The sequence below is a fragment of the Genypterus blacodes genome, unplaced genomic scaffold (genome assembly GCF_046128005.1).
Source record: "Genypterus blacodes isolate CSIRO-AG114 ecotype Tasmania unplaced genomic scaffold, CSIRO-AGI_Gbla_v1 ptg000215l_1, whole genome shotgun sequence".
Classification (NCBI taxonomy): Eukaryota; Metazoa; Chordata; class Actinopteri; order Ophidiiformes; family Ophidiidae; genus Genypterus; species Genypterus blacodes.
The window spans coordinates 289,639-312,880 of record NW_027467014.1 but is presented as its reverse complement, the minus strand read 5'-3'; the positions used below and the strand labels follow the sequence as shown (position 1 = coordinate 312,880).

The 23,242-nt window shown below is 44.6% G+C and overlaps 2 protein-coding genes across 2 annotated transcripts in view; both read left to right on the top strand.

Moving 5' to 3' along the window:
- The window catches only part of cachd1 (cache domain containing 1), a 64,894-nt gene extending 58,781 nt beyond the window's left edge, over positions 1–6,113 (top strand). Inside the window, exon 27 of the mRNA XM_076170197.1 lies at positions 3,233–6,113. Coding sequence (XP_076026312.1) covers positions 3,233–3,477 — 245 coding nt within the window. The 3' untranslated portion in view covers positions 3,478–6,113. The remainder of the gene's footprint in view (positions 1–3,232) is intronic.
- A 4,991-nt stretch (positions 6,114–11,104) lies between these two features.
- raver2 (ribonucleoprotein, PTB-binding 2) overlaps positions 11,105–23,242 on the top strand; it is a 53,323-nt gene continuing 41,185 nt past the window's right edge. The window contains exons 1-2 of the mRNA XM_076170150.1: positions 11,105–11,377; positions 22,812–22,878. Of these exons, the coding sequence (XP_076026265.1) occupies positions 11,105–11,377; positions 22,812–22,878 (340 nt within the window). The remainder of the gene's footprint in view (positions 11,378–22,811; positions 22,879–23,242) is intronic.

Sequence of the window (23,242 nt, the reverse complement as noted above, 5' to 3'; positions counted from 1 at the left end):
ATATCCAGAGAGGGAGCGGTAGATATTCATTACGGGGGAAAGGCTCTTACGCTCCGCAGACGTGGACAAAACAATCATTCTTTCACTTCAAAGCCTCACTCACCCTTTGCTTACAATCCAGGTTGATTTACAGCGAGTAAACACAGCAACACTGCAACATTAAGCACATAATTGCACACCTGGTGACACCGCCGCGTTTGTTGTAAACACAGGATTGTAGGAAATTGCAGCCCGGATGGAATCAGAGGTGTTTAAAAAGAGGAGGAGAGGACCTGTAAATCTAAATTTAGCCTCCTGTGAAGCTCTGGGCTTCACAAATAGACTTTACTCCACTAATTGTTGTTTATTCTCTTGATTGGCGTCCAGAAATCGTCCTCAAAGCTCTCGTTTCCTGTTCCGCCAGGCAGTCTTTGCAGCCAAAGTGTCGCCAGGTTCGTCGCAGATGAAATGAGAGCGTCCCTCCGTGTTTGTCTTGCGAGGCGTCAGTGACTCGCAGCTTCTGGCCTCAAGGTGTTTTCATTGCATGTTGAATTTGACTTCATCTCGTGTAACGGCTCGGCCATCTTCTTCTGTAACTCAAACTCTTAACTCTCCTCTGGGGGCGAGGGGGAAAGGATCGACTGTGCTGAAGTTGGCACCTTCCATGTTTGTATCTCCTTTGAAGTTTCTCTCTCTCTCTCTCCCTCCCCTACCCTCCTCTCTCCCTCCCTCTCTCTCTCTCTGTCTGATCTCTCTTCTTTCTTTTTGTATTTGAAGGCTTTCCTGCCTTCGGCTTCAAAGCTTAAACACTCTTTTGCAAACCCAAGAAGGAGATTTATAGGAACTCATTTCAGATGGAGTCTATCACAAGGCACTTAACTTAACGGGGCACATTTAAGGGACGTTTGCGTCACAGTACGACATCATACATCATCTCCTCACATGTCACCGTACGCAACAAATGCTGAAGCTTCAGAAACGTCATAAATCCAAAGCGATGTTGACTGACATTGATGCTTCCAGCTCCAAACGCCTTGAAGAACTAGAATGTTGAGGGAAAACAGAAGCCGTCCTATTTTATTGCTCCTTTACTTTCCTAACACGTAACAGATCTGCATTCTCACACACACACACACATCTGCGTAGCTAGACGGCGTTGGGCCCGCATCTGTGTTTTGCAGTATGCTGGGCGTCGCCGGCCCGATTAGAACAGAACAACGGCAACGGGGGGGGCAACGGCACAATGATGGACACGTGGACTATGTGCCATAATTGAGGTCTAATCAGCAAGATGTGCCGGCTCATGCAGCTTCCGCAATGACACACACACTCTCCTGTTATTAGTCAGAACTGCAATCAAGGCAAACGCTCGATTTCAGACTTAAACGCGGACGGAATTCATTGGATTCTGTGACACATTGAGAAATGTGAGTGTGAGGAGTTGAGGAAATACACGCAGAGGTGACATGAGATGAGTTTTACATGCATGAATACGGAAGCAAGAGACACAGTACAGTAAACGGGCTGTCGTCACTCAGTGTGCGCAGTGGTGCTGCAGCAAGGGCGAGGGTAAAAGTGGATTAAAGCGAAAGCACCGCACTGTAATTTAATTTCATCTGCAACCTTGAGTGTGTGAGTGTGTGTGTGTGTGTGTGTTTCAAAGTGACTCTCGCTGCCCTTCTGCCTACATGCTACACACACCATCGCACAAATAGTGCACACACACGCACACCGGGTCGAGTTATCTCCAGGGGGGTTTTATGTTTCATCATCCAAAGCGACCCGTAGAGATCTTCCATAAATATAATGGACAAGCGATTCGGGCTGGGAGGCTGTTTGGAGCAACAGACTGCCGCCGTCGCCGTGCAGCTGGTTTGTGTCTGGAGCAGCACACAGATATTTCTTTCAAGTCAGACGCTTGCCGGGGGACGCATTTCATGGCCCCCGAAGTGACGAAGCCCACTCGTTCGTTAGCAGACGAAGCCGAGGACACCGGCATCATTTTGAGTATCGTTATAAAATGGAGGCAGAGACTCCCGTTGGAGTCGTGGAGCATGTGTGATGTTTAGCAGATAAGATGAGGAGAGTTTGCCTTCTTTCCACTCAAGCTGTTCTCTACTTTTATCGTGTCGCCGTCCCAAACTAATCTTGTTTCTGTGCCGGCAGCAGTGTTGCCCCCTCCCCCCGCTCCTGTTATCAGTGTATCCTAACAGACACCATGGCTCGTCTTGTCTCCTTAGGCCAAACGTATGTGCAAAATGTGTATGGAAAGTACTTATAAATATGCATGCGTCTTTATTCAAACTATATTAACCCTAATGTGGAAAAAAATACCCGACGGGGGGACGCTTAGCTGTCATCACAGAGCATCCAGAGGTGTTTCAGTGTCACGACGCAACTTCTCCTCCATACTCCAGTGTGTGTGCGTGCCACTCTGTGTTGTTGTGTACCGCGCTCAGATGTGCAGTCATCATAATGGAGACGTATGTCTCTGTGACGGTCGGAGGGGGGGGGAAAGTTACGCCGAAGCCTTGGCGAGTATGACTTTATGCAGTTTCTCATCCGTTTCCACTTCCTGACTCTATTTTTAGTTTGGCGTATTTCTCATGAGCGCAGCAGTACAGAATGTCAGGTTGTCATGAATCTGAGCGTCGCTCCTCCGCTGAGCTGCTGTAACACTGGGGAGGACGGGGGAGAGCAGACGGAGCCCACGGAACATTCAACAGAAAAATACATCCCAGTTTCTTACCGTGTTAAGGCCCGCTGAGGGACCGCAACACAAGATGGAGATCCTTAAGGGTTTCTCTTAAAGCATCTTCATACTTAATACAGACAGAAAAGTTTTATTTTGACACTGCCTCAATGTTCTTAAATGCAAAATGTTGATTATTTCCCTGATTGTGATTTCGTATAACGGTGTCAAACTGAAGTAGGAGGGCAAATACTTCTATGATTATGTTATTTATTGTGTTGTGTTTTATGGTTTCATGGAAAAATGCAGATTTGAAGCAAAAGAAAACAGAGTGGAAAATGTGACTTTGATCATAGAAGTAACCACAGCAACAAAACATCAAATGAACTGATTGATAGAAGTGATATTAAGGTTAAAAATGTGTTTGCTTTGTTTGGAAGGCTATAAAAGGTAAAACTATGATATCAATATTGAAGAAACAAAGTGAAGGTTTGGCTGCATTTAAACAGTTAAAATGGTATTTGACACTAACACACATGCCTCTTGTTTGTGTCTCCCCAGGTTACAGCACCATGAGTCCGCAGGAGGACAGCGAGAATCCGCCCGGCAACAACGACCCGCTCTCGGCCGGCGTCGACGTCGGCAACCACGACGACGACATGGACCTGGACACGCCCCCGCAGACGGCGGCGCTGCTCAGCCACAAGTTCCACCCCTACCGGCACACGCACACACACCACCACCCGCTGCACACGCACCACCTGCAGGCCGCCGTCACCGTGCACAGCGTGGACGCCGAGTGCTGATCCTCCACCTCCCGCTGCTCCTCGCCCCTCCTGCCCCGGGGACGGAACTCTTCGTTTTGGATCGAAGACTCTTTTTTTAAAGACAATTGTTGATTGATTAGACGGCACGCAGTGGGGCCTGGAGAGAGGATGAGGGACTTCAACCCTGGGTGTCACACGTACCGACCCCCTGCTGGTCTCTGTCTCTGTGGTCGTATCCGGCCAACGCCTCCATCTGGACCTTCTGCGTTCAAACCCAGCGTCCACACCTGAAAACAACCCACCTGAGCCAGGGAGAAAGGACCAAACGGGACATTATTTGTTTGTTTACCTCCTGAAGGAATTTAGGATTCAGCACTCGCACGCCCACAGTGAACAGCGGGAGAGAGAGAGAGAGGCTGCCCGAGCCCGTTCATTGGTCCTTCAGCAAGGACGGCACGCGGGAAAGGAACGCCTGGGTCGTCTCCATGTGGGAGGACAGCAGCATCTCCCATCTGAACCTCCACACAGGCCGAGGAAACTCCTGGAGATTTCTACTGATGAAGATTATGATTCATTATTTCCAATTGAAGGGATTCTACTCCAGCTCCACTCTGTGAATAGAACCTCCGCTGCTGGTTTTCCTAGCCAAGCAGCACACGCTGGCCTTTAACAAGCGGGAACTTTTTCATAAATGTCCAAGAACTCGACTCTGATCCACAATACTACAGGAAAAAAAACAATATCAGAAGGAAACAATTATTTTTCTACTATTTATTAAAAGACGTAAATTGTGGACAGGCGAGTGAGCGGCCGCCGCTAACACACACATCGCCACATCCTGTTGACGGAGCAGTTATCAGGGTGTGTGTGTGTGTGTGTGTGTGTGTGACATCATTGTTCTGGATCTTGTTTCTGTTTTTGTGGGTGACAGAGGTGTGGACATGGTTCTTACTCTGAGCGTGTCATTACCTCGGGTCGCAACTTCTTAACCTCTTAAGCTAAGAGATGAAGCCAACACCAGCAAACGGACGTCCCCGGCTTTAGTGAGATGGGATTCAGTGAATCAGGATCGCTGGTGACCTCACAGAGGTCCTGAGAGACTGGCAGAGGGCGAGCGATCGTGCCCTCTACGTCTGCCCGAGTGGAAGCGCCAGCAAGGGGGCGGGAGGGAGGGAGGGTTCGTCCCACAGATATGACTCCCCCCTCCCACAACGCTCTGCCTCCGAGGCCGAGCTCGTACGCGTGCCACGTTTAATTTTCACCGGCGCCCCAAGATGGAGTCTCCCTCTCCTCAGAGAGAGAGAGATAGGGAGAGAGAGAGAGAGAGATGCTGCTGAAGTTGTACAGAGGTTACACCCATCTGTCGGCTCCTCTGTGGTTAACCACTCAAAACGTCTTTTCTACACGTTTCTGGTGCAACTGTCGTGTGTGTGTGTGTGTGTGTGTGTGTGTGTGGGTGGAAGACTGTGTGTGTGTGGGTGGAAGACTGCGTGTGAGAAAGAGAGTGTGTGTGTGTGTATGAATAGGAAGAATGGATATCCAACCTTAACATTTTCACTGAACTGCATTATTCAAGATAGTATTAGAGGATATAGGTGAAATGATTATGATTGAGAAACCCACTTATTTTTTAATTCTTATGAAGACTCACGCACACATTTGTGATTTCGATCGGCGAAATCAAGTCGACGAGGCGTCCGTTTCTTTCCTGGACGCAGTCTGTTCAGTATGAAGTGTAAATACAGACTCACACATGTTCTCATCACACGGAGGGCTGAAGGCGATGACATCATGCTTCAGCTAATATGTCTCATGGGCCTTTTTCATTTTTTGATGCCCCTGGATGTTTTCAATTTTTTTTAGATGTATTTTTTCTTTAGGTCCATATTGGATGGAAGTCGATGAACACACCCTTTAATGTTTGAGAGACTTTGTTTGTTTTTTTGTATGGTTTTATTGTGCGTCTTTGAGATGTCAAAGGAAGCTTCACTCTCCATAAGCTCCATGGTAAACCACGGTACTATGACCAAAATGACAACTGTGTAGTGGATTTGGGCTTTAGGCTGTAGCTCCTTCATACATTTACAGTTATTTTAGCGTGTTTGTCACTTTAGAGCAATATTCACATTTGTACTCCCCCCTCAGCATGAGCTCGTCACCTTTGACCTATAGCTGTTAAGGAGTTATAAGAGCACGGAAATGAAATGGCATAGACAACAATGAAGTTTGTCGTCACGGTTACGCAATCAGAGCATTGACTTTTGCAGTTTTTTTTGCTCAACCAGACACACGCTTTGATTCACTCGTTCATAACTACACAACTCAAATCAGGCTGGTCTCCACGCCGACGCTCTCGACCGATTCCGACGCAGCAGCGACCTCGTAGCGTTTCAGGATGAACTTTAAATCCATCGCAGACTTCAAATCTATTTCAATGTGCACATCGGGGCATTTTATTTTCCCTCGTTCAACAATTTGTTTTGTTGTAAAAGGCATTTTTATGGAGAGTTTTTTAAACAGTATTTACCAGCTGTTGTAAACAAGTGTATGTGTGTGTGTGTATACAGAACACTCTGAATCACATTAATGTACTGAAGGAACATGTGTACATCACCCCCTCATGTATCATATAAAGTTATCAAATTGAGATTTATTGCAATGTGAATGTGATAAAGTCCATTTTACACTTATATTGTCTTTATGTTTTTATTCTAGTCCATTCCACATGCTCCAATTTATTCAGTTTATAATCCCACAGCTGTGCACATCAAGTGAAAACAGCTATATTTGACTATTAATCACTCAATTCTTCATATCACAAATTAACCCTGAAACTTAAGAAATGATCCCGAAAAATCAGGAAAGCCTAAAAGTTGGGAATGATCTCAAAACATTGGGATTTGCTCCAGGATACCACATTCTTTGTTGTTTCTGTCGTGACACAAGTCAGTCATCATCAAAACTCCTCATGTTCATTTGTAAACAGAGGTCTTTATTCAAAGTTTCAATCAAAGCTGAAAGATTTGTTTTGGTCCGCAATAGAACGTTACCGCTCTCACCGTGTGCATAAACCTTTGCGATACACCAGCAGGAGTCAGAATCCAGAGTAGAATCGTGTTACAGCCACAGTTGGTACTTCAAGCTATAACTCACGTCTGATACGATTAACAGGCAGAGGAAGCTCACTGGTGAAGCTGCTGCTGCCTGGAACATCGAATCAATTATTTATCATTATTTATTTTTTTCCAGCAACTTCCAAATCACATTCCAGCTTGTGACAGTGTCAGGCCTGTGTGATGTTTTCTGCTCTCTAACCTGCTGCTTGTTTACTTTAGGGTTTTAAGGTTCGGCGTGGCGTGATGTGATCCCTACTGACACAGAGCAGCTCAGGGGATCAGTTTAAAATGGTACTAATGGGACGGAAATTTCCCATCACAGAAAGGTTGTAAAGTCTAAATGAGGGATAGTAAACAAATCCACAAAGGTCACAAAGGTTCAAACTAGTAACCGGTAAAGTTACTCTAATAGTGAGTCCAAACAACTCAAACTAATGTTACTTAAACCTCAGAAGACGACATCCCCTCACAATATTCTGGCACTGCTGCATTATTCTCACCATCAGTGTTAACTTGATGCTTAACCAGCCACTTTCTTTCACAGGAAGTGATGAGTAATCAGGTAGAAATCAGTTATCAACAGAGAAGAATTCCAGAGAGTGTCTGTGATTCTGCACAGGTTCTGCAGGGACTGTGTGTTTGCCCATCTGTTAGAGTTTGAGTCTTTACAACAAATGCACAAATAACAAACAACTGACTATAATTTCTATTTTTCTTGCTTGTACAGTAACAACAGAAGCTCTGGTGAACATCGGGTTTGATCCTCGCTGAGCTCTCTGAGGGTATCGGGGTGAAGGAGCTCTCACCTTCTGTGTCATAAAAACCTCCATTCATACTGCATGTCCTTGTGGTTGCCTCATTGTCATTGTCACACACATACCCACACACACACACACACACACTGTAGCTGTCTCCTGCTCTCTGTCAGGGATATGCTGTGAATTAGAGCACTGAGCCCGGTGTCCAAGCACCCTCAGGCCATACCAGTCAGCCTCTCACTGCCGCCTCACACAGCACATACATGCACCGGCAGCAGATTCTGTGTGAGTCCAGAGTCCCACTTTCCTCTGACAGCATCTTCGTGGTGTAATCATCTCCAGTGACAACACTCTTTGTTTGTTTTTAATCTTGCCCTTTATTTAGTTAAATTACTTGGCTTGACTGCTTGGAAAGGAATCGAATGACAAAGAAAATGCCTAAAAATAAATTTGGTTTAGACTTGAGTCAGAATCAAAGTGATGCTCTCCTGCTGACTGACTTGGCAAATAATAGTGCTGTAGCTTCCCAAGTAACGTTTGCTCACAACCTGCGTAATGAGGACATCAATAGCATATTGTCCCCCATGGGCTCCGATCAGCTGTTTTTAGTAGGTCAGACATCCCCTTCATTCCTTTCTATGCTATAAGGAAAAGAGAGACAGACGATCACATTGCGTCCGTTTTAAGAAAGCACAGCGTAAATGAAAGAAGGAGAAGCCTATACAATGCGTTTTCGCTCCACTCACATTGACATTCCACACAGGCTTTTCAGAGTGAGATCCCCACTCACACACACACACACACACAGTGCCACATGTGTAGGTGTGCATCTTCCAACGCCCACGTGCAGTGAGCCACTTTGCCGTTTTAGGTTCAAGGCCCCGCTCGCCTCCCTCTCTCCATCCTCACGCCTACCCAGCTCATCCCAGGTGCCTTCTATGCCTGTGCAGCCACTCGGCCCACCCACGCCCTCACACTCTCAGTCCCGGCGAGCGAGCAATTTTCCCGCTTTCTTCCTCTCCTCTCCTCTCCTCTCCTCTCCTCTCCTCTCCTCTCCACTCCCACCCACTCCAAAAGGCTGTGAATCACTGGCTGACACGCTGAAGCAACAGCAGGGCTCTTGTGTTTTACATGCAGAAGGACAAACATCTCCTTCTCCCCTTGATTTGTGAAGCGCAGCCCATTACAGTGGGGTTTGACTCGCATGTAGGTACGAGATAGACACCTTGCACGGTGGGTAAAACGAGGATGTGGGCTGGTTTGATTTAATGTATACGTGTGTGTGTGTGTGTGTCTGTAATGGAGCGTAATACAGTGTGGTGGTGCCAGCATGTGTGTGTGTGCCAGGGGGAATGAGAGAACAAATTAATTGTTCTCTCATGGAAACATTGTTTAGCACTTAGTGGAGTGATTCATGCATTTCCAAAAATCAGCCTGTGCGAGTGACAGACGAGTCCTTGCTGTCTTGCCAGAGAACCGCTGTTCAATGATTCATATCGCGCAATCTGTCAGCTGGCAACGACCATTGTATCAAGTCACAGCGAGATGAAAACCTGACATCTCCTGAAGTCGGCTTCTGGGTGTCAGAAAGCAGCTTTGTTCAGGTGATTACCAGGCAGGGCTGGAAGGTTTTACATGCTGGGCATTTGCCTGAGGCCTTAAATAGCTGTAGATCTACCGTTATGTGTGTCTAAGCAGTGACTTGTGATCACCTACAGGACTACACACACTTTAGATCAGAGGGTCACAGGTCCCCTTTTCACCCCAGGAGCTCTCTGGGTTAGACTGTGCATGAACTCAAACATGCTAGTTAAGGAGTCTGTGGTGTTACTGGAGCAGATTTTATACTAACATGTTTTTAATACAAACTCTTTGTGTGAATTAAGATCAAATTCACATTAAAGATCTTTGATTTTCACCGATTTTTCAACTGAACCTAATGTAAGACACCATCATGAAGCATCACAATTTTAAATTTAAAAGTCAATTCATTTAGTAGTAATTTGAGGTTCTAATCCTGTGGGTTGGCAATGTCTTTTTGTTTACATCTAGAGATCTCAGATTGACCTTCAATATGTCCAGTTAGGGCTGTGAAACGGATCAATATCTGTCACCAGTCGCTTTGTCCGCCCCTGTCAGCAGGCTTGGAACATGCAGTACACGCATCTTGGATTGCTTTCATGCCGGTGCATACATGGCTCAACATGGCTGATCTGTGAATTTGCAGGTTAATCAAAGGAGGACTTCAATTTGTGATATGGCAGCAGAGACCTTAGCAGAAAATAAGCATGCTGCCTGATTGCTCTTCCCACCAAACGCCTTTGGCCTCTCCGCTCCTCCCTCAGGCTGGGTGAACATGTGCTTGATTGATGCATCCACATAAATTGTCTGCATCCTGTAGGTGTGTCAGTTACACTGAGGCTGCCACTTGGCAATCCGAGATCATTTTCACCCGCTGACAACTGAGATTGTCTGGATTCAGATCTGCCAAGAAATGCTTCACACAGATGGTGTGCGAGAGAGAGAGAGAGAGAGAACGTGGAGGTTGGATGATGGAGGTTGATTTCTCTTACAGGGCCAAGCATAATCACACTTTAAATATTTCCTAAGTGGGTTGATGTGTGCTTGCTGACATGATTGTGTGCCTTCTTTGAGTGTGTATGCATCCTATGAGTGTGAGTGTAGTGCGAGTGTGTCTGTCAGGGACTCGTGTAGCCTGGAGAAGCTTCCTAGGCATTGTGAGGACTCGGCAGGGAGCTCTGTTCCTCTTGTATTTGCCAGGAGCAGATTTCCACCCACGGCGAGCAGGCAGGCTTGGTTGGCTGTTAAGTTGGCATTGAATGGGTGATTTGGGTAGAAAGGAGGGAAGGCACACAGCCATTCACGGTCACATTCAACACATGAGGAACAGGAAATCTCTGGTGGTTTTGAGATATTCTGCAGAGGAAAATAAATGTGATTATTTAGCTAAAGAAGAATGCAAGAAGTCATGGTGTGCATTTATCTGTCTATTCTCTCTCTGAATAGATTTGAACATAAATAGGGCTGAGCTATTTCTAAATAACATATGGATGATGATTTATATATTCCTTTGCTTTGTAGACAAAATCATGAGACAGAAGTTGCATGACACACTCTGATCATAGTATGTGTCAGTGTTTGTGTGTGAGCCCATGAGAAATATATGTGTGTGATGCCTGATGGATGGTGGGTTATGCTGATGGGTAGGTTGGGACACTGTATTGATGAATCTTAGTACTGCTTAGCAGACAGTTGGGGTCGCCAGGAGCCAAGGAGGAGCATCCCCACATGCTGGGACCATGTCCTGCATGAGAACATGTCCTGAAGAAGTCCTGAATCCTGGTATCACCTCTTCATCATAACAAGAGATCAGTCTACTAATGAGATGAAATGATCTCAATTTAGACTGCTGCAAATTAACTTGATTTTGTGAAGCAACTATAAAAGAGAAATTAAATAAAATTAAATAAAATTAAATGTCCAAAATAATATCCCAAAATTAACTTCACCGCCATCTTAAAGTAAACAAGTAAATTAATAAAAATTAATGAATAATATAAACACATTATTTACGAATAATAACGTCTATCTTTATTATTGATAAATCGAACCTATTACTTTTAACGCTTATTACATTTACAGTATAAGTTTAATATGAATGGATGTATTCGTTATATTCTCTCGCTCTCTCCCCTCCTCTCTCTCCCTCTCTCTCTTTATCTCACTCTCTCGCTCTCTCTCACTCGCTCACTTTTCCCTCAGCTACCCAAGATGGCGGCAGCCTCGTCCATCCCGCCGCCGAGCGTTCACTCGTCCCTCACCCGGGAGAGCGCACTTTCCCCGGAGATGGACAGCCCGGAGAGCCGGCAGCCGGAGGATGAGGAGGTGGCGGCGGTTCAGCCCCCGGAGCCCGGGACGAGCCTCCGCGACCTGCCGGAGCTGGAGCCGGAGGAGGTGGAGCGCAGGCTCGCCAAAACTCGCCAGGAGCTGAGCAACAGGAGGAAGATCCTGATGAAGAACCTGCCGCCCGACACCACCAACCAGGTAACATGAGCGACAACTAACAGGTGCAAAACAACTAAATCATGCAGCTTCTTTTTACATATATGGACATTTTTATTCCGCTCCTGAGTTAGTTTGCGACGGCCACCGGACTTTATGTTGCGTTCAATGTCCGTAGATCAGCACCTTGACTTTAATACCCCCAAGAGTGACAAAAAGTGAACTTCTTTAAACTCATAAAAGTCACATTTTCCTACTATTTCACGAGATTTTCTATCACAAATGAGCAGGTTTGTAACACGCCTCTGATATTTAGTGAGCGGGTTGTGAAGTATACCAGTTCATTTATTTAGTGGGAGTCAATTCAGTGTCACTCGCGTGTGTTTTGTTGTGTTTTCCGTGACTTCTGTTGCTGTTTATTGCAGTATAAGAAACACGAAGCACCGCACCGCACCGTCAGGATGAGGTCACTCTTATTAAAACTGACCGCTATGAGCAACATCACCTGAGGTTGTCATATTTAAAGACAGCAGCTGGAGTTCCACATTTTGAAAATAGTCTTGCTTCATTGTTGTGGGCAATGTCACAAAGTCAGGAGTTATAAGTGTCTCATACATGCGGGAACTTCATCCGACTCCATTGTTTATAACCGTCAGACCTCCCATTTCTTTTCATTTGACATCTTTCATCGTTTGTGGTCTTTCAAGGGGAATCACTTTAGGATTACAGCACCAAATGTTCTTAGAAAGAGGCAGGCTGCCAACAAGAAGCAGCACTCTGTCTCCCTGTGTTTATGTGTGTGAGAGGGAAAGAATGGAGAGAGAGAGAGACAGAGAGAGACAGAGAGAGAGAGAGAGAGAGCTGCACCAGTGGAATTTCTGTGTATGTATATTCCACATACTTCACGTAAGATGTGTTCCGTGTGTCTGCAGCCGTGTTGAACACTCCACACTCTGTGCATTTAAAGCAGCAATCTTTATGATTGTGTCGTGGGCGGAATCACCAGGAAAACCTGATTTAAATCCCCCCCCTCCTTCCTGCCTCCACTGCCCCTCCCACCCCTGAAAATGATATATGATTGACAGTTGAGGGCGTGACTCCCCTTGTGGTAAGTTATGTTTTTACGGCCCAATTCATCAAATGACATTTTAAATCGCAATTGGGCTACATGCGATTACTAAATCATAAGAAGCTGCGATAGCTATGGTTGTGTGTGTGTGTGTGTGTGTGTGTGTGTGGACACCTACGGTAATCCCACAGCAATAATCGCAATAAATCAAAAAGAAATCTCAATTTATGGATTCCTTTCCTGGGATAGTTTAGCTTTGATGTATCTTGGCTGACGGATGGCCATTAGCTCAGATCTGTGGTGAGACATTTATCCCATCAACAATGGAGCCAGTTAACCGCTAAAAACAGTTTGTGAGTCAACACACTTGAAAAAATAGCTTACTGATACAAACTGGGGAAAAGCGCTTCATCATAAAGTCCGATAAGATTATAAATCAATGGAGAAGGTCCTCATCACTGTCTGATTCCATGGGTTCCATTCCCTTTCATACACCACCACAGTCCCATTACAGAAAAGGACGCCAACTCCATATATCACTGTTTGGATATGTGTCTGTGTGTGTGTGTGGTGCCCACGGTGCACCATGTCAGATATATGGCCCTGTTGACAGTCTGCGTCCCAGAGAGAAGTGAGGAGAGGGGGAAGGGACAGAATGAGAGAAAGGAGTTGGCTGGCAGGAGAAGATGGAGAGGCGGCTGAGAGACATTAGTTTGTAGACATGAGAGCAGAATGATGGAAGGAGCGACACAAGAGGGTGTGAAGCCGGCCAATTACTTTAATCTGTGTCATCCAGTGTTAGATCTGAGTGTCAAAAGGGTGTGTGTGTGTTTTGAGGGATTTAAGGACTTAAGTTCTTGAATTATTCAGAGATAAAACACAGAACTCCATCAGCATCTGTTTGTCATTCCACGTGTGTGTGAGTTTGTTTGCATTATACAGCCGAACGCAAATGCATGTTAATGTGACAGAGCAGATTTCCTTCCACCCACTTCGCCCTCTCGCTTACATGCTGTTTTGTGTGTGTGTGTAAGTGTGTAAGTGTGTGTGTGTGTCAGCAGCAGATGTTCCTGAAGTCTGCCCCTGTGACAGTAGGCAGCTTTCATCGCCACCTTACAAGCCTCACACACACACACATACACACATACACACACACACACACATACACACATACACACACACACACACACACACAAATTATTTGGCTTAGCTGTTTACTCAGCAGATGTTTTCGCAGCAATTAGCCTGTAGGTGCTCCAGACACACGAGCGTGACTTAGCGGGTTTAGTCGAACCTGGAGAGACCGAAGGGATAATACTGATCGACCACATATTGATCTATTTATGATGCAGGATCATTTGGTTTGCATCCTGGCACTGGCTCAGGAATTTGACATTTAACCAGAAGGCGCTCAGAGGACCATATGTCCACTAAGACACACAAGTCCTGTGGTTACCCTTTGACTAGCAAATCAGGAAAAAAAATATGAGATTGGTTGAGTTATTATCAAACCCTTATTAAGGATTATTATTGTGTATTTCAGTAGAAAAAAAAGGGTTGTGTGATGTGCTGGAGGGACAGTTATCACTTATTTTGCTTTGTGCCTGTGGTTATGATGTTCATACTTGTGTGCTCGTGTTATGGAGATGATTTCGCCTGAGACAGATTAGCCTAAAGGGGCAATAAAGTCGATCTGGAGCCCCCATCGGCGTCTCTAATAATCGAGTGAAGGTTCAGTCGTAGTTCATGCCACACGGCTTACAAAGTCAATTAAGTTCATAAATGGATGTCACAGGCTGTACTGCAGTCTGTTAAACCAGGGAATGTCCAATCAGGTCTAGTTTATGATGATGCAATAACTCAATACACAGACGATTTCTTGTCTTGTATCACAATTTCAATATTCAAGCAAGTGGCTGAGGAGCTGGATTGAATGTAGTTTGTGAGCACATATCCTGTATACTGTTATATTAGATACAGAGGTTAGAATTGGTTTGGGAGAAGCCAAATATAAACTGAAGATTGAAGGACTTATGAGTAACAATGCAGTGTAATAGTTTGAAGTCAGAACAAAATCTATTTTTATTAGTGTTTCTTCTGTGATAATGTACAATGTGCTTTAATTCCCACTGTGATATTTGAAGTTGTTATTTGTTCATTTAAGCAATGACTGTAGCTAGATGCAGGTCAGAGGTACAAAGCACCTTCATTTGCGGAGATTGTGGAAGTCTTATATCGTAGCTCGAGGTTTTTATTCCTGCATAAATTAGAAAGAAATTAGAACTGCCAGAAAAATGAATAAGTGAATTAGAAATCTGCAGAAATGGAGTGCAGGGTGGCGAGGCTACAGAAAGATATAATTTCATTGCATTCATTTGCATTGATTTGATGAAGAGCTCGAGAGTAACCATAGAAATAGAAGGAAACGCACTGACTAGACCAGGAAAGAATATGCGAACAACGTGTAGTAAATGAATTAATCACACACAAGGATTCCCCAGATAACACAGCTTCCTGGTTGAAATTCTGCAATAGCTTAAGAACATTTTGACTTCCAATAATGAAAGAGAATACCTTTTTAAATCCCCTTTAACCTCTTTTCTTTACTTCCTCTCATAATGCTGCTTTAACTCTAGCCAATTCTACACCTGCTGTTTCCCACTGCTGCCGCTGGGTGTGCGTGTGTGTGTGCGTGTGTGAGTGGGTGTTGACACTTAGTTGATCAAGATCCAGCTGGTGCATGTTTACTAGAGCTTGAAAAAATTTTTTTTTAATAGAGCGCCTCAGCCAGTCAGCATGCAACAGCACAGATTTGCGTGCGGCGCCTTTGTCAAGCACGTCAGGATCGATCAAGCGTTTGATGTGAGATTTGGAAAGGAGGACGGCGTGATGACATCGCTGACCCACTCGCTCCAAAGTCTGTGTGGAGGGTGGAGGACACGTTTCGGGAAAAGTCATTGATATGCTTTGGAATACGCATAGAAACCCTGAGCTTAGTGAGTTGTCAATCTTCATGAAACAAAGACGAGCAAGTGAAGCATTTTTCGAAACGAGAGGAAGTGAAGTGTTCACAACAAAAAATACTTAAAAGGAGTGGGATGTGAAATGGTGACACTAAAGTTTTATCCCCCAGAACTGCTGTTTAACCTCACAGAGCATAACGCTTCCTTCACAGACTATGTTTATGTGCTCATTTTCCAGAAAAAATTCTGTGTAATGTATATCTGCAGGAGACATGATCTTCCCCTTGCCAGGCCCTTTGATGTATGTGATGCTTTCACTGGCGCCCTGATAAACGACTATAAGAGGCCATTTAGCTTTCATGCTTAAGAGGTTCTCTGCTCGCGGCAGCCCGGCATCTATCTGCAGCTCTTCCCTACTTCCGCGATGATGCTTCATGCTGTAACTGAGTATTAAATCTTTCTCTCTTGAGTGTTAAATGTATCTGAATGCTGACGGACATTATGTTGTAAAAGGTCAAAAACAGACTTTCAGTAGCAAAGCATTCCAAAGTAAAATACCTGAAGTGCGTGATTGCATGTTGTTTTCAGTTCTACTTTTTTAACCAGAAGGCTGAGGTGAAAGAATGAGGGTTGTAAGATACACAAAACTACACTACGCTATATAAAATGCTCTGCACTTCTCTGGGTAGGTAAAACGCTCTGTATTGTCAAGTTTTGTATTCCAGTTTTGCTGAAAATGAGATATGACCTTGATGTCTGCACGACGTTACTCTTTACCAAGGACAGCCATTCCTTTGTGTTGCTGTCGCCTCTGCTGGCTGAGCCGTGTTTCACAAAAATAGCCGTGTCTCTGAAGATTCTCTAATGTGAGAGATTGTCCATTTTATTACCAAGTGTTTGTGTGTTGGAAGCGAGCACAGTTGGGAGGGTTTGCATTTCTTGAAGCAGAGTCGACATCCAGCACCTCCCCACTCACCACACTTTCTTGCCTGCTGCTCGAGCGTTGTTGCTTCATTCTGGGAAGCAAACAAGCTGGCTGCCTCCCTCCCAATTCCATCATTGCAAAGTAGTACAAAAAAGCTAAATACTAAAACATAGCAGTTTGGCCCTTTGTCTATGCTATAAAGTAATAAAAAATAATATTGTGAAAACTAGCCACAGAAGACCTTTATCCGAACTGACGCCAGACCCCTGACTTACCTATAACTATGATGTCAACATTTTCAGTTCAAAAATTGCTGCTTTACGCTATAAGAGACTGCAGCCTAGCTCTGGAAACTGTTTATGTCACGTCCAAGCAAGACTCTGATGGTATGTGAGGAGGAATAACCGCTTGCCAAAGTGTGGAAATAACCTCCGATCTGAGCCCCGTGGCTTCAGGGTTAAAGCCAGCAGAGAGGGGTGGGGATGTGGGACTTGGCAATCACTGACAACAACAAGGACTGACAGAATCCAAATCAGACCTGTCTCTGAGCGAGCCACCTGCTTTCTTCAACCCACAGACACAATGCGAGTGTGGTTGGTGGTGGAAATAAAAGGAAAGGAGAAGCAAGATTTTGTGGAGAGGGAATGTGGAAGTTTGTGAGGATGCAGTTCCTCTAATGGCCATCTGATGCTGGTTCCAAATGAATCGTCCTACAACCTTCCTCTTTAAGCACAGGACAGCTCTTCCGACCATGGTCCTAATTTAGATTTGCTGTCTCCACTGAATAAATCAACCAGAGCTCAGTTTCACCTGGATTTTAACCCCACACACTCCAAAGTTTGAATCACAGCCTGAATCGGGCCTGAAACATGTAAGCCATGTTTGATTTTATGTTTTCAGTCTAAACCTAAGGAATTTGATTTTGTGTCTGGCAATGATTTCTCCTGATGTCGGTCGTGCCATTGCCTTCCTCTCCATTCCATCCTCCCTCTTCTCTACCGGGAGGAAATACAGCTCGAAATCCACGCCTGCTCTCCATACACGCGAGCAAAATGAAAGGAGAAATGAAAGGGTTTAATTAAGAAGTAATAATAGAGGCAATTTACACCCCCCTCTCGCCATTAAATCACAACCCCTCGCCCCTCTTCACTCACTTAATTGCGCTCCGAACCTGCCACCTTAAATGACCCAAAATATAAACAGAAATAGAAATGGAAGACTTTAACAGGCTAATGTACTTCCCGCACAAGAGACAGGCAGAGGGAGAGAGACGATTGAACATGAGAGAAAGAACATTCGGTGTCATGGATCTGTCCTGGCCGCCTCCGTAACACCATGAAAATTTAAGCGGACGTACTGGAGAGAAATGAAACATGAGGGAGAGGAGAAATGCTTTAGAGGAGAAGAAAGAGAGAGAGAGAGAGAGAGAGAGAGAGAGAGATGGAGCTGGAGAAGAAGAACAGAAGAAGGAAACCACTTGTTTGGCTGACGAACTTTCATACCATTACCAGAGACTGTTAAACCAGAAAAAGGTGTCTCTCTCTCTCGCTCTCTCTCTCTCTCTTTCTCTGTATGTGTGTGTTTGCAGTTTTGTATTTATGCTTGTCTGCTGGCAATATGTGAACTTGCCCATTTCAAAGAAGCTCCCTGGCAGCCGTTGGATTGGGCCAATGTTGCGTGCTGGTTTGAGCCACCTGTCTCTCTCTCTCTCTCTTTTGCTCTCTCTCTCTCACTCAGTCTTGCACTCACAAACACGCACGCACACACACACACACACACACACACACACACACACACACACACACACACACACACACACACACACACACACACACACACAAACATCTTAGTCATTTTGGACCACCGCGGTCGGAAACAATGTATTTCGATTTGGGGGGACAACAAAAATGTTGATTTGTTGGAATGATTTCATTTATCATCACGATTGACAACTGCTCACAGTTTCTGACAGGAACACAGTGATACCAGTTCAGCAGTAATATGAATGCGCTCATTTCATGCAGTGATACCAGTACAGCTCTTCTAATATGAATGCTAATGATGTCATCTTTGCAGTGCTAATAAGATGAAATCATACTCCATGTTACACTTTGCCTGCTGCCATACCAGGCCTTCATCCTCTTTCCCTCTGAAGCAAATATCACTCTATCAGTAGGTCAAGGACACAGTTATACCTGGTAAGGAGGCCAACAGTGTGTGTGTGTGTTTCCTAATCCCCCATTCCCTCAACCCTCATCTCTAGCTCACACTGTCGAAATGGTGGCCACTGTCCTGTCTCACTTGCGCCCCCCCCAACCCCCCATTTGTGCTGCTTTGCTTTTGCAAGCCATCTCATGCATGATTGAGAGAGGAAAAGAGAATAGGTGCGTGTGTGTTTGCCCTGTGTGTGTGATGCAGATGAATGAACAGGTGTCGGACTGAAACACTCATTTGCTGTTTTTGTTCTACAAAAACACAAACTTCACCAGTGTATCTTCACATTTAACGTTGCTCTAGTTAAGCTTTCACTGTTTCCCTTTGTATCAACATCACCTTGAACTGTTTCCTACATTCAGGCGACGCTGTTATCCAGATTAATGTACAAAGTGCAACAGAGGAATAGGAAATCCCCAAACTGTAAAGCACCACTAGATGCCAATTATAGAACGTTGAAGGATCTAAACAGCACACAGACCAACTTAAAGGCAATTTGCAGTCTGTTTGCTCTTTATTTGCTGTAAATGAGAGCAGAAAGCACGAGGGAAAGTTGCTGACAACAAGTGTGTTTAAATTGCTGTAATCTAACACCTGTGACACTTTGTTAATCCGCATTGGGAATGGATTATTTCACGGCTCTTCACTCCTGGGAGGTCAGAAATAGACACATACAGTACAGAAGAAGTGTTCAAAGACTGTGTGGATGACAAACAGAGGTCATCTTGTTCATGGGTGGTGAAGAAAGCTGCATTATTGTACTGTGTCATATTCTCAATGTGACTGGATGTAGCTCTAGTTGCCTGAAGATCGATAGGGAACGATCCTCTTTGTGTGTGAAGCTTAAGGGTGAAGATTCTGCCACATGGATCCAGGTGTGATGACTCTGTTCGATGCACCCTTAGGACCACAATCAGAACTCCATGCTGGAAATGGTGCAGAAGCATTACATCTGCGAGCTGACAGAAAATTAACAGAGAGTGAATCAAGCCAGGCAGGACGTTATGTCATGATTTCTGTGTACATGTAGAAGCACACCCTATGATTTAAATTGGCTGGCTGTATCAGCTATAGAGTGATAAAGTTGATTAATAGTTCATGGACCAGCTTGACTTTGACTAACTGCCTCCTTGGGCACTTTAATGCTCCAGTAAAAAGCTCTCAGTGAACACACAAGCACACATGCATATATGCACCACAGAAACTGGCCCAGGGCTTCCAGCCAGTGCTGGATGTCTGATTGGACTTGTTGAAAATGTCAGCTTCTTAAAGCATCCAGACACGCTGGTATAGATGAAGGTATAGAGGCACAGCATGGAGTATGAAGTCATGTAATGCTATTGAACAGCTTGGCACAGAGGCACACACTGTAGAATAGCCTCAGATCAGAAATAGCAGCCTGGCCTGCTAGCTCTGCTCACCTCTACTCTCCACTTTCCCTAATAACTCCAAGTCAGGTCTATTTCAATATGCAGTGGTGGAAAAAAATCTGAAAAGTTGAGTTGCATTCGAAAAATTCAGCCTTGTGGTTTAGTTAGTGGTTTTGTTTGAGCATGTTTGGCTGATTTGCAACATTCATGAGCTTCAAGTGAGCTTTTAAGGCAGTTTTAATTAGAAAGCTGTTTAATTGGTGTAGCAGGGATTTGAATTAAACTAAGTGCATCATGATTGGATGTAGTGAGAGTGAAACATCATTAAAACACGGAATGTAAAAGCAAAGGGCGTGAAACAAACAGGAATATCATACAGAGTGCAGCCCGGCCTGTGAATCGTACAATGGAGAGTCAAGGTAGGACTGTTTGTACTCTTGGAAATATTCTTAAAATGCCTTGTTTATGCTGTGTGGCTACAAGAAACTGAGACTTCAGTTTTAAATGGAGAATAGAGCCATGAAGTAAAACATCAGAATGAAGGATGCAGCACGGAGTTGTATGATTGAACCTCACTTGAATGTCACCAAGTGCTCTGCAAGGTCAGTTTGACTATACTGTGTGATCTAAGAGCAAAGTCTCACTCAGAAAGGTATTTTTAAGAATCTGTCTGGAATTCCTCTCCTGCTTTTGCTCCGGTCCATCCCTAGCCTTGGTTCCATCTTCCCTCGGTATATCCTGCATCATTTAGTCTGCCAGATATTTGCTATGGCTTTGAAACAAAATGTAAGCTATGCATCTGGATACGTTATCTGATGGCAGTCCTTGCAATTCCACCTTTGCGTTCCACCTGCATTTCGATCAGCTCTCATCAGGTCGCATGTGACGTTCATATGTGGTTCTGGAAGAGTGGATTGCTTTCAAATCGCAGTGTGTTCCGTGGACATTTACATTTTGTGTTACCGTGCATTCTTCCTCCAACAGCTTTGCTTTGATTGTCGACGTTTCATGGAAAATAGAAACATGCAAATGAAACTGTAACTGAAACAAATACCTAAATGTAAAAGCGAAGGGATATCCTACGCCGGCTGGTAATCCTCACACATTTGCTGCTTTATCCTCAAATGTTTTCCTTGTTTAAATTCTCTGGAGGGGTGTTTTAATGAGTGTGTGGCATATTTATGTCTTACACCATCTTAAAAAACCCTCGAGGTGACAGTTCCTCAACCCCCCCTACACTCGACACCTGCTGCTTTCATCTGTTGCAGTGGGACTGCATGCGCTCTCTCTCTCTCTCTCTCTCTCTCTCTCTCTCTCTCTCTCTCTGTCTGTGTAGGAGAGAGAGTGTGTGACCCTCTGTATGGGCTGCCTTGCTCGCCCTTGTCTGATAAGGAACATGCCTGCTCATTGTGGGCATCAATAGCCTGGATTGTGGTTGGAGGGGAAAATTAGATTGCAAACAAGAGAGAGGAAGAGGGGGAGACAAAGAGAGACAGAGAGAGAGAGAGACAGGTCTAGTGTGCCTCTTTCATAGCATTCATGTCAACACCCATTCAGTTGAAGGTTGTGATACAGCTGACTAACAGAGGTGCCTGACAAGAGCAAAAACATACTTCACGTGGGTTAAACCATACATTCATAACAACTCATCATCTATTTCCCACTGCTTACTGGAGTTGGAGCCTCAGGCTCAGCAGTCTAGCTCAGGTGTGCCTCTGCCTATCGCTGTCCTCCAGCTTGTCCAGAGGCATTCCAATATACTCCCAGACCAAACGGGATGTATTCTACCTCCACTGTATGTGCAGGTCTGCCGTGTTGGTCTCCTCCCAGTTGGACATGCCTGGAATACTAATCCTTTCGGGTGAGTCCAGGCACCCGGCAGAGGAAACTCATTTTGTCTGCTTGTAAATGTGATCTAATTCTTTCGATCATTCAGGCTCAGCACTCCCTTCATTGCACCGATCCTTAACTTTCCCATTCCCTGTTTTACCCTCAATCAAGAAGGCCAGAAATGCTTGAATTTCTCCACCTGAGGCAGCAACTGGCTTTCTATTCAGGAAGGGGCAACCCAGCAATTTGACCTCAGATTTGGAGGTGCTGACCCTCATCACAGCCACTTCACACATGACTGCAAACCGACACGACGCAGCCCGGAGGTCACAGCCTGACGAAGCAAACAGCACCTACATCATCAGCAAAGAAAAGAAGCGCCGCTCCGCTGACACTCCTTCACATGCCTTCAGATCAAAAAGAATGGGTGACGAGTTACAGCCACGGTTGAGCTCTGGCAGCGCTAACCTGACGTGACACGATAAGGAAATGTGATTGAAGCGTTACACACAAGAGACGGTGTGAGAGATCCTTGCCGCGATATTGCATCTCTCTCTCTCTCTTTTCCCATCTGTCATCATGCTGCAGTACAGTATCCTGTCAATAAAGGAAACATGTCTTCAGGATAGTGGAGTCTGTAGCCACTCTACTTTAAAAATACATTTTAGAGTTATTACTTTGGCACGCAGCGTTGTGTATGGGTCCCCTGTGTGGTTTGGAGCCGTGTGCGGTGGGTTGCTGTGATTATAGGGCTGACAGCATAAAGAAAGCTTTTCATCTTGACAATAGAACTTTTTAAAAATGTCATTATGTGTTATGGATAAATGGGAGGTTTCTCAATAAAGATATAAAGGAATAGAGCAGATAAGGGGGCGTCTCAGTGATTTACAAGTCACTTTGTAAAGAACTTTCTCACTTTTTAAAGATGACTTATCAAGGTTTTTGCTATTTTCCAACAATTTTATCGTGTTTTCTAGTCAGTTGTGTTGTCGAAGGATGAATCACTTCTGCATAATATTACTGTACACTTGTATCTTAACTAGTTCTAATATTCTCTCTCTCTCTCTCTCTCTCTCTCTCTCTCTCTCTCTCTCTCACTTTGTAGGAAGTCCATGAAATTCTGAAAGAGTATGAACTGAAGTATTGCTTTGTGGACCGTAACAAAGGCACAGGTAAGACTTACCCTTGTACAAATGTACTCACACACACACTCCTCAGTTTGAACTTCAAATAAAGTCAACTAGTGCACTCTTGTGTTGGATATACTGTGATATACAGGAGTCATGACTGAAACATGTACTATATGTGCCAGTTTGACACAGTGGCAATATGGGGACGGTGAATTGTTTTTAGTGAAATCTGACACTGAACTGGCTCAGTGAAGGAAATTGTTAGGTAGTTGTTACATTTACTGATCTAATCCATCACATGTACGTCATGAAGTTTCAAAGTAGATTCACAGTTTTCCATTTCATACATTTTTAATAGTTTGATAAGCAGCAGGAGTATTGAATCATTCTTACAAATTTAAGCAGT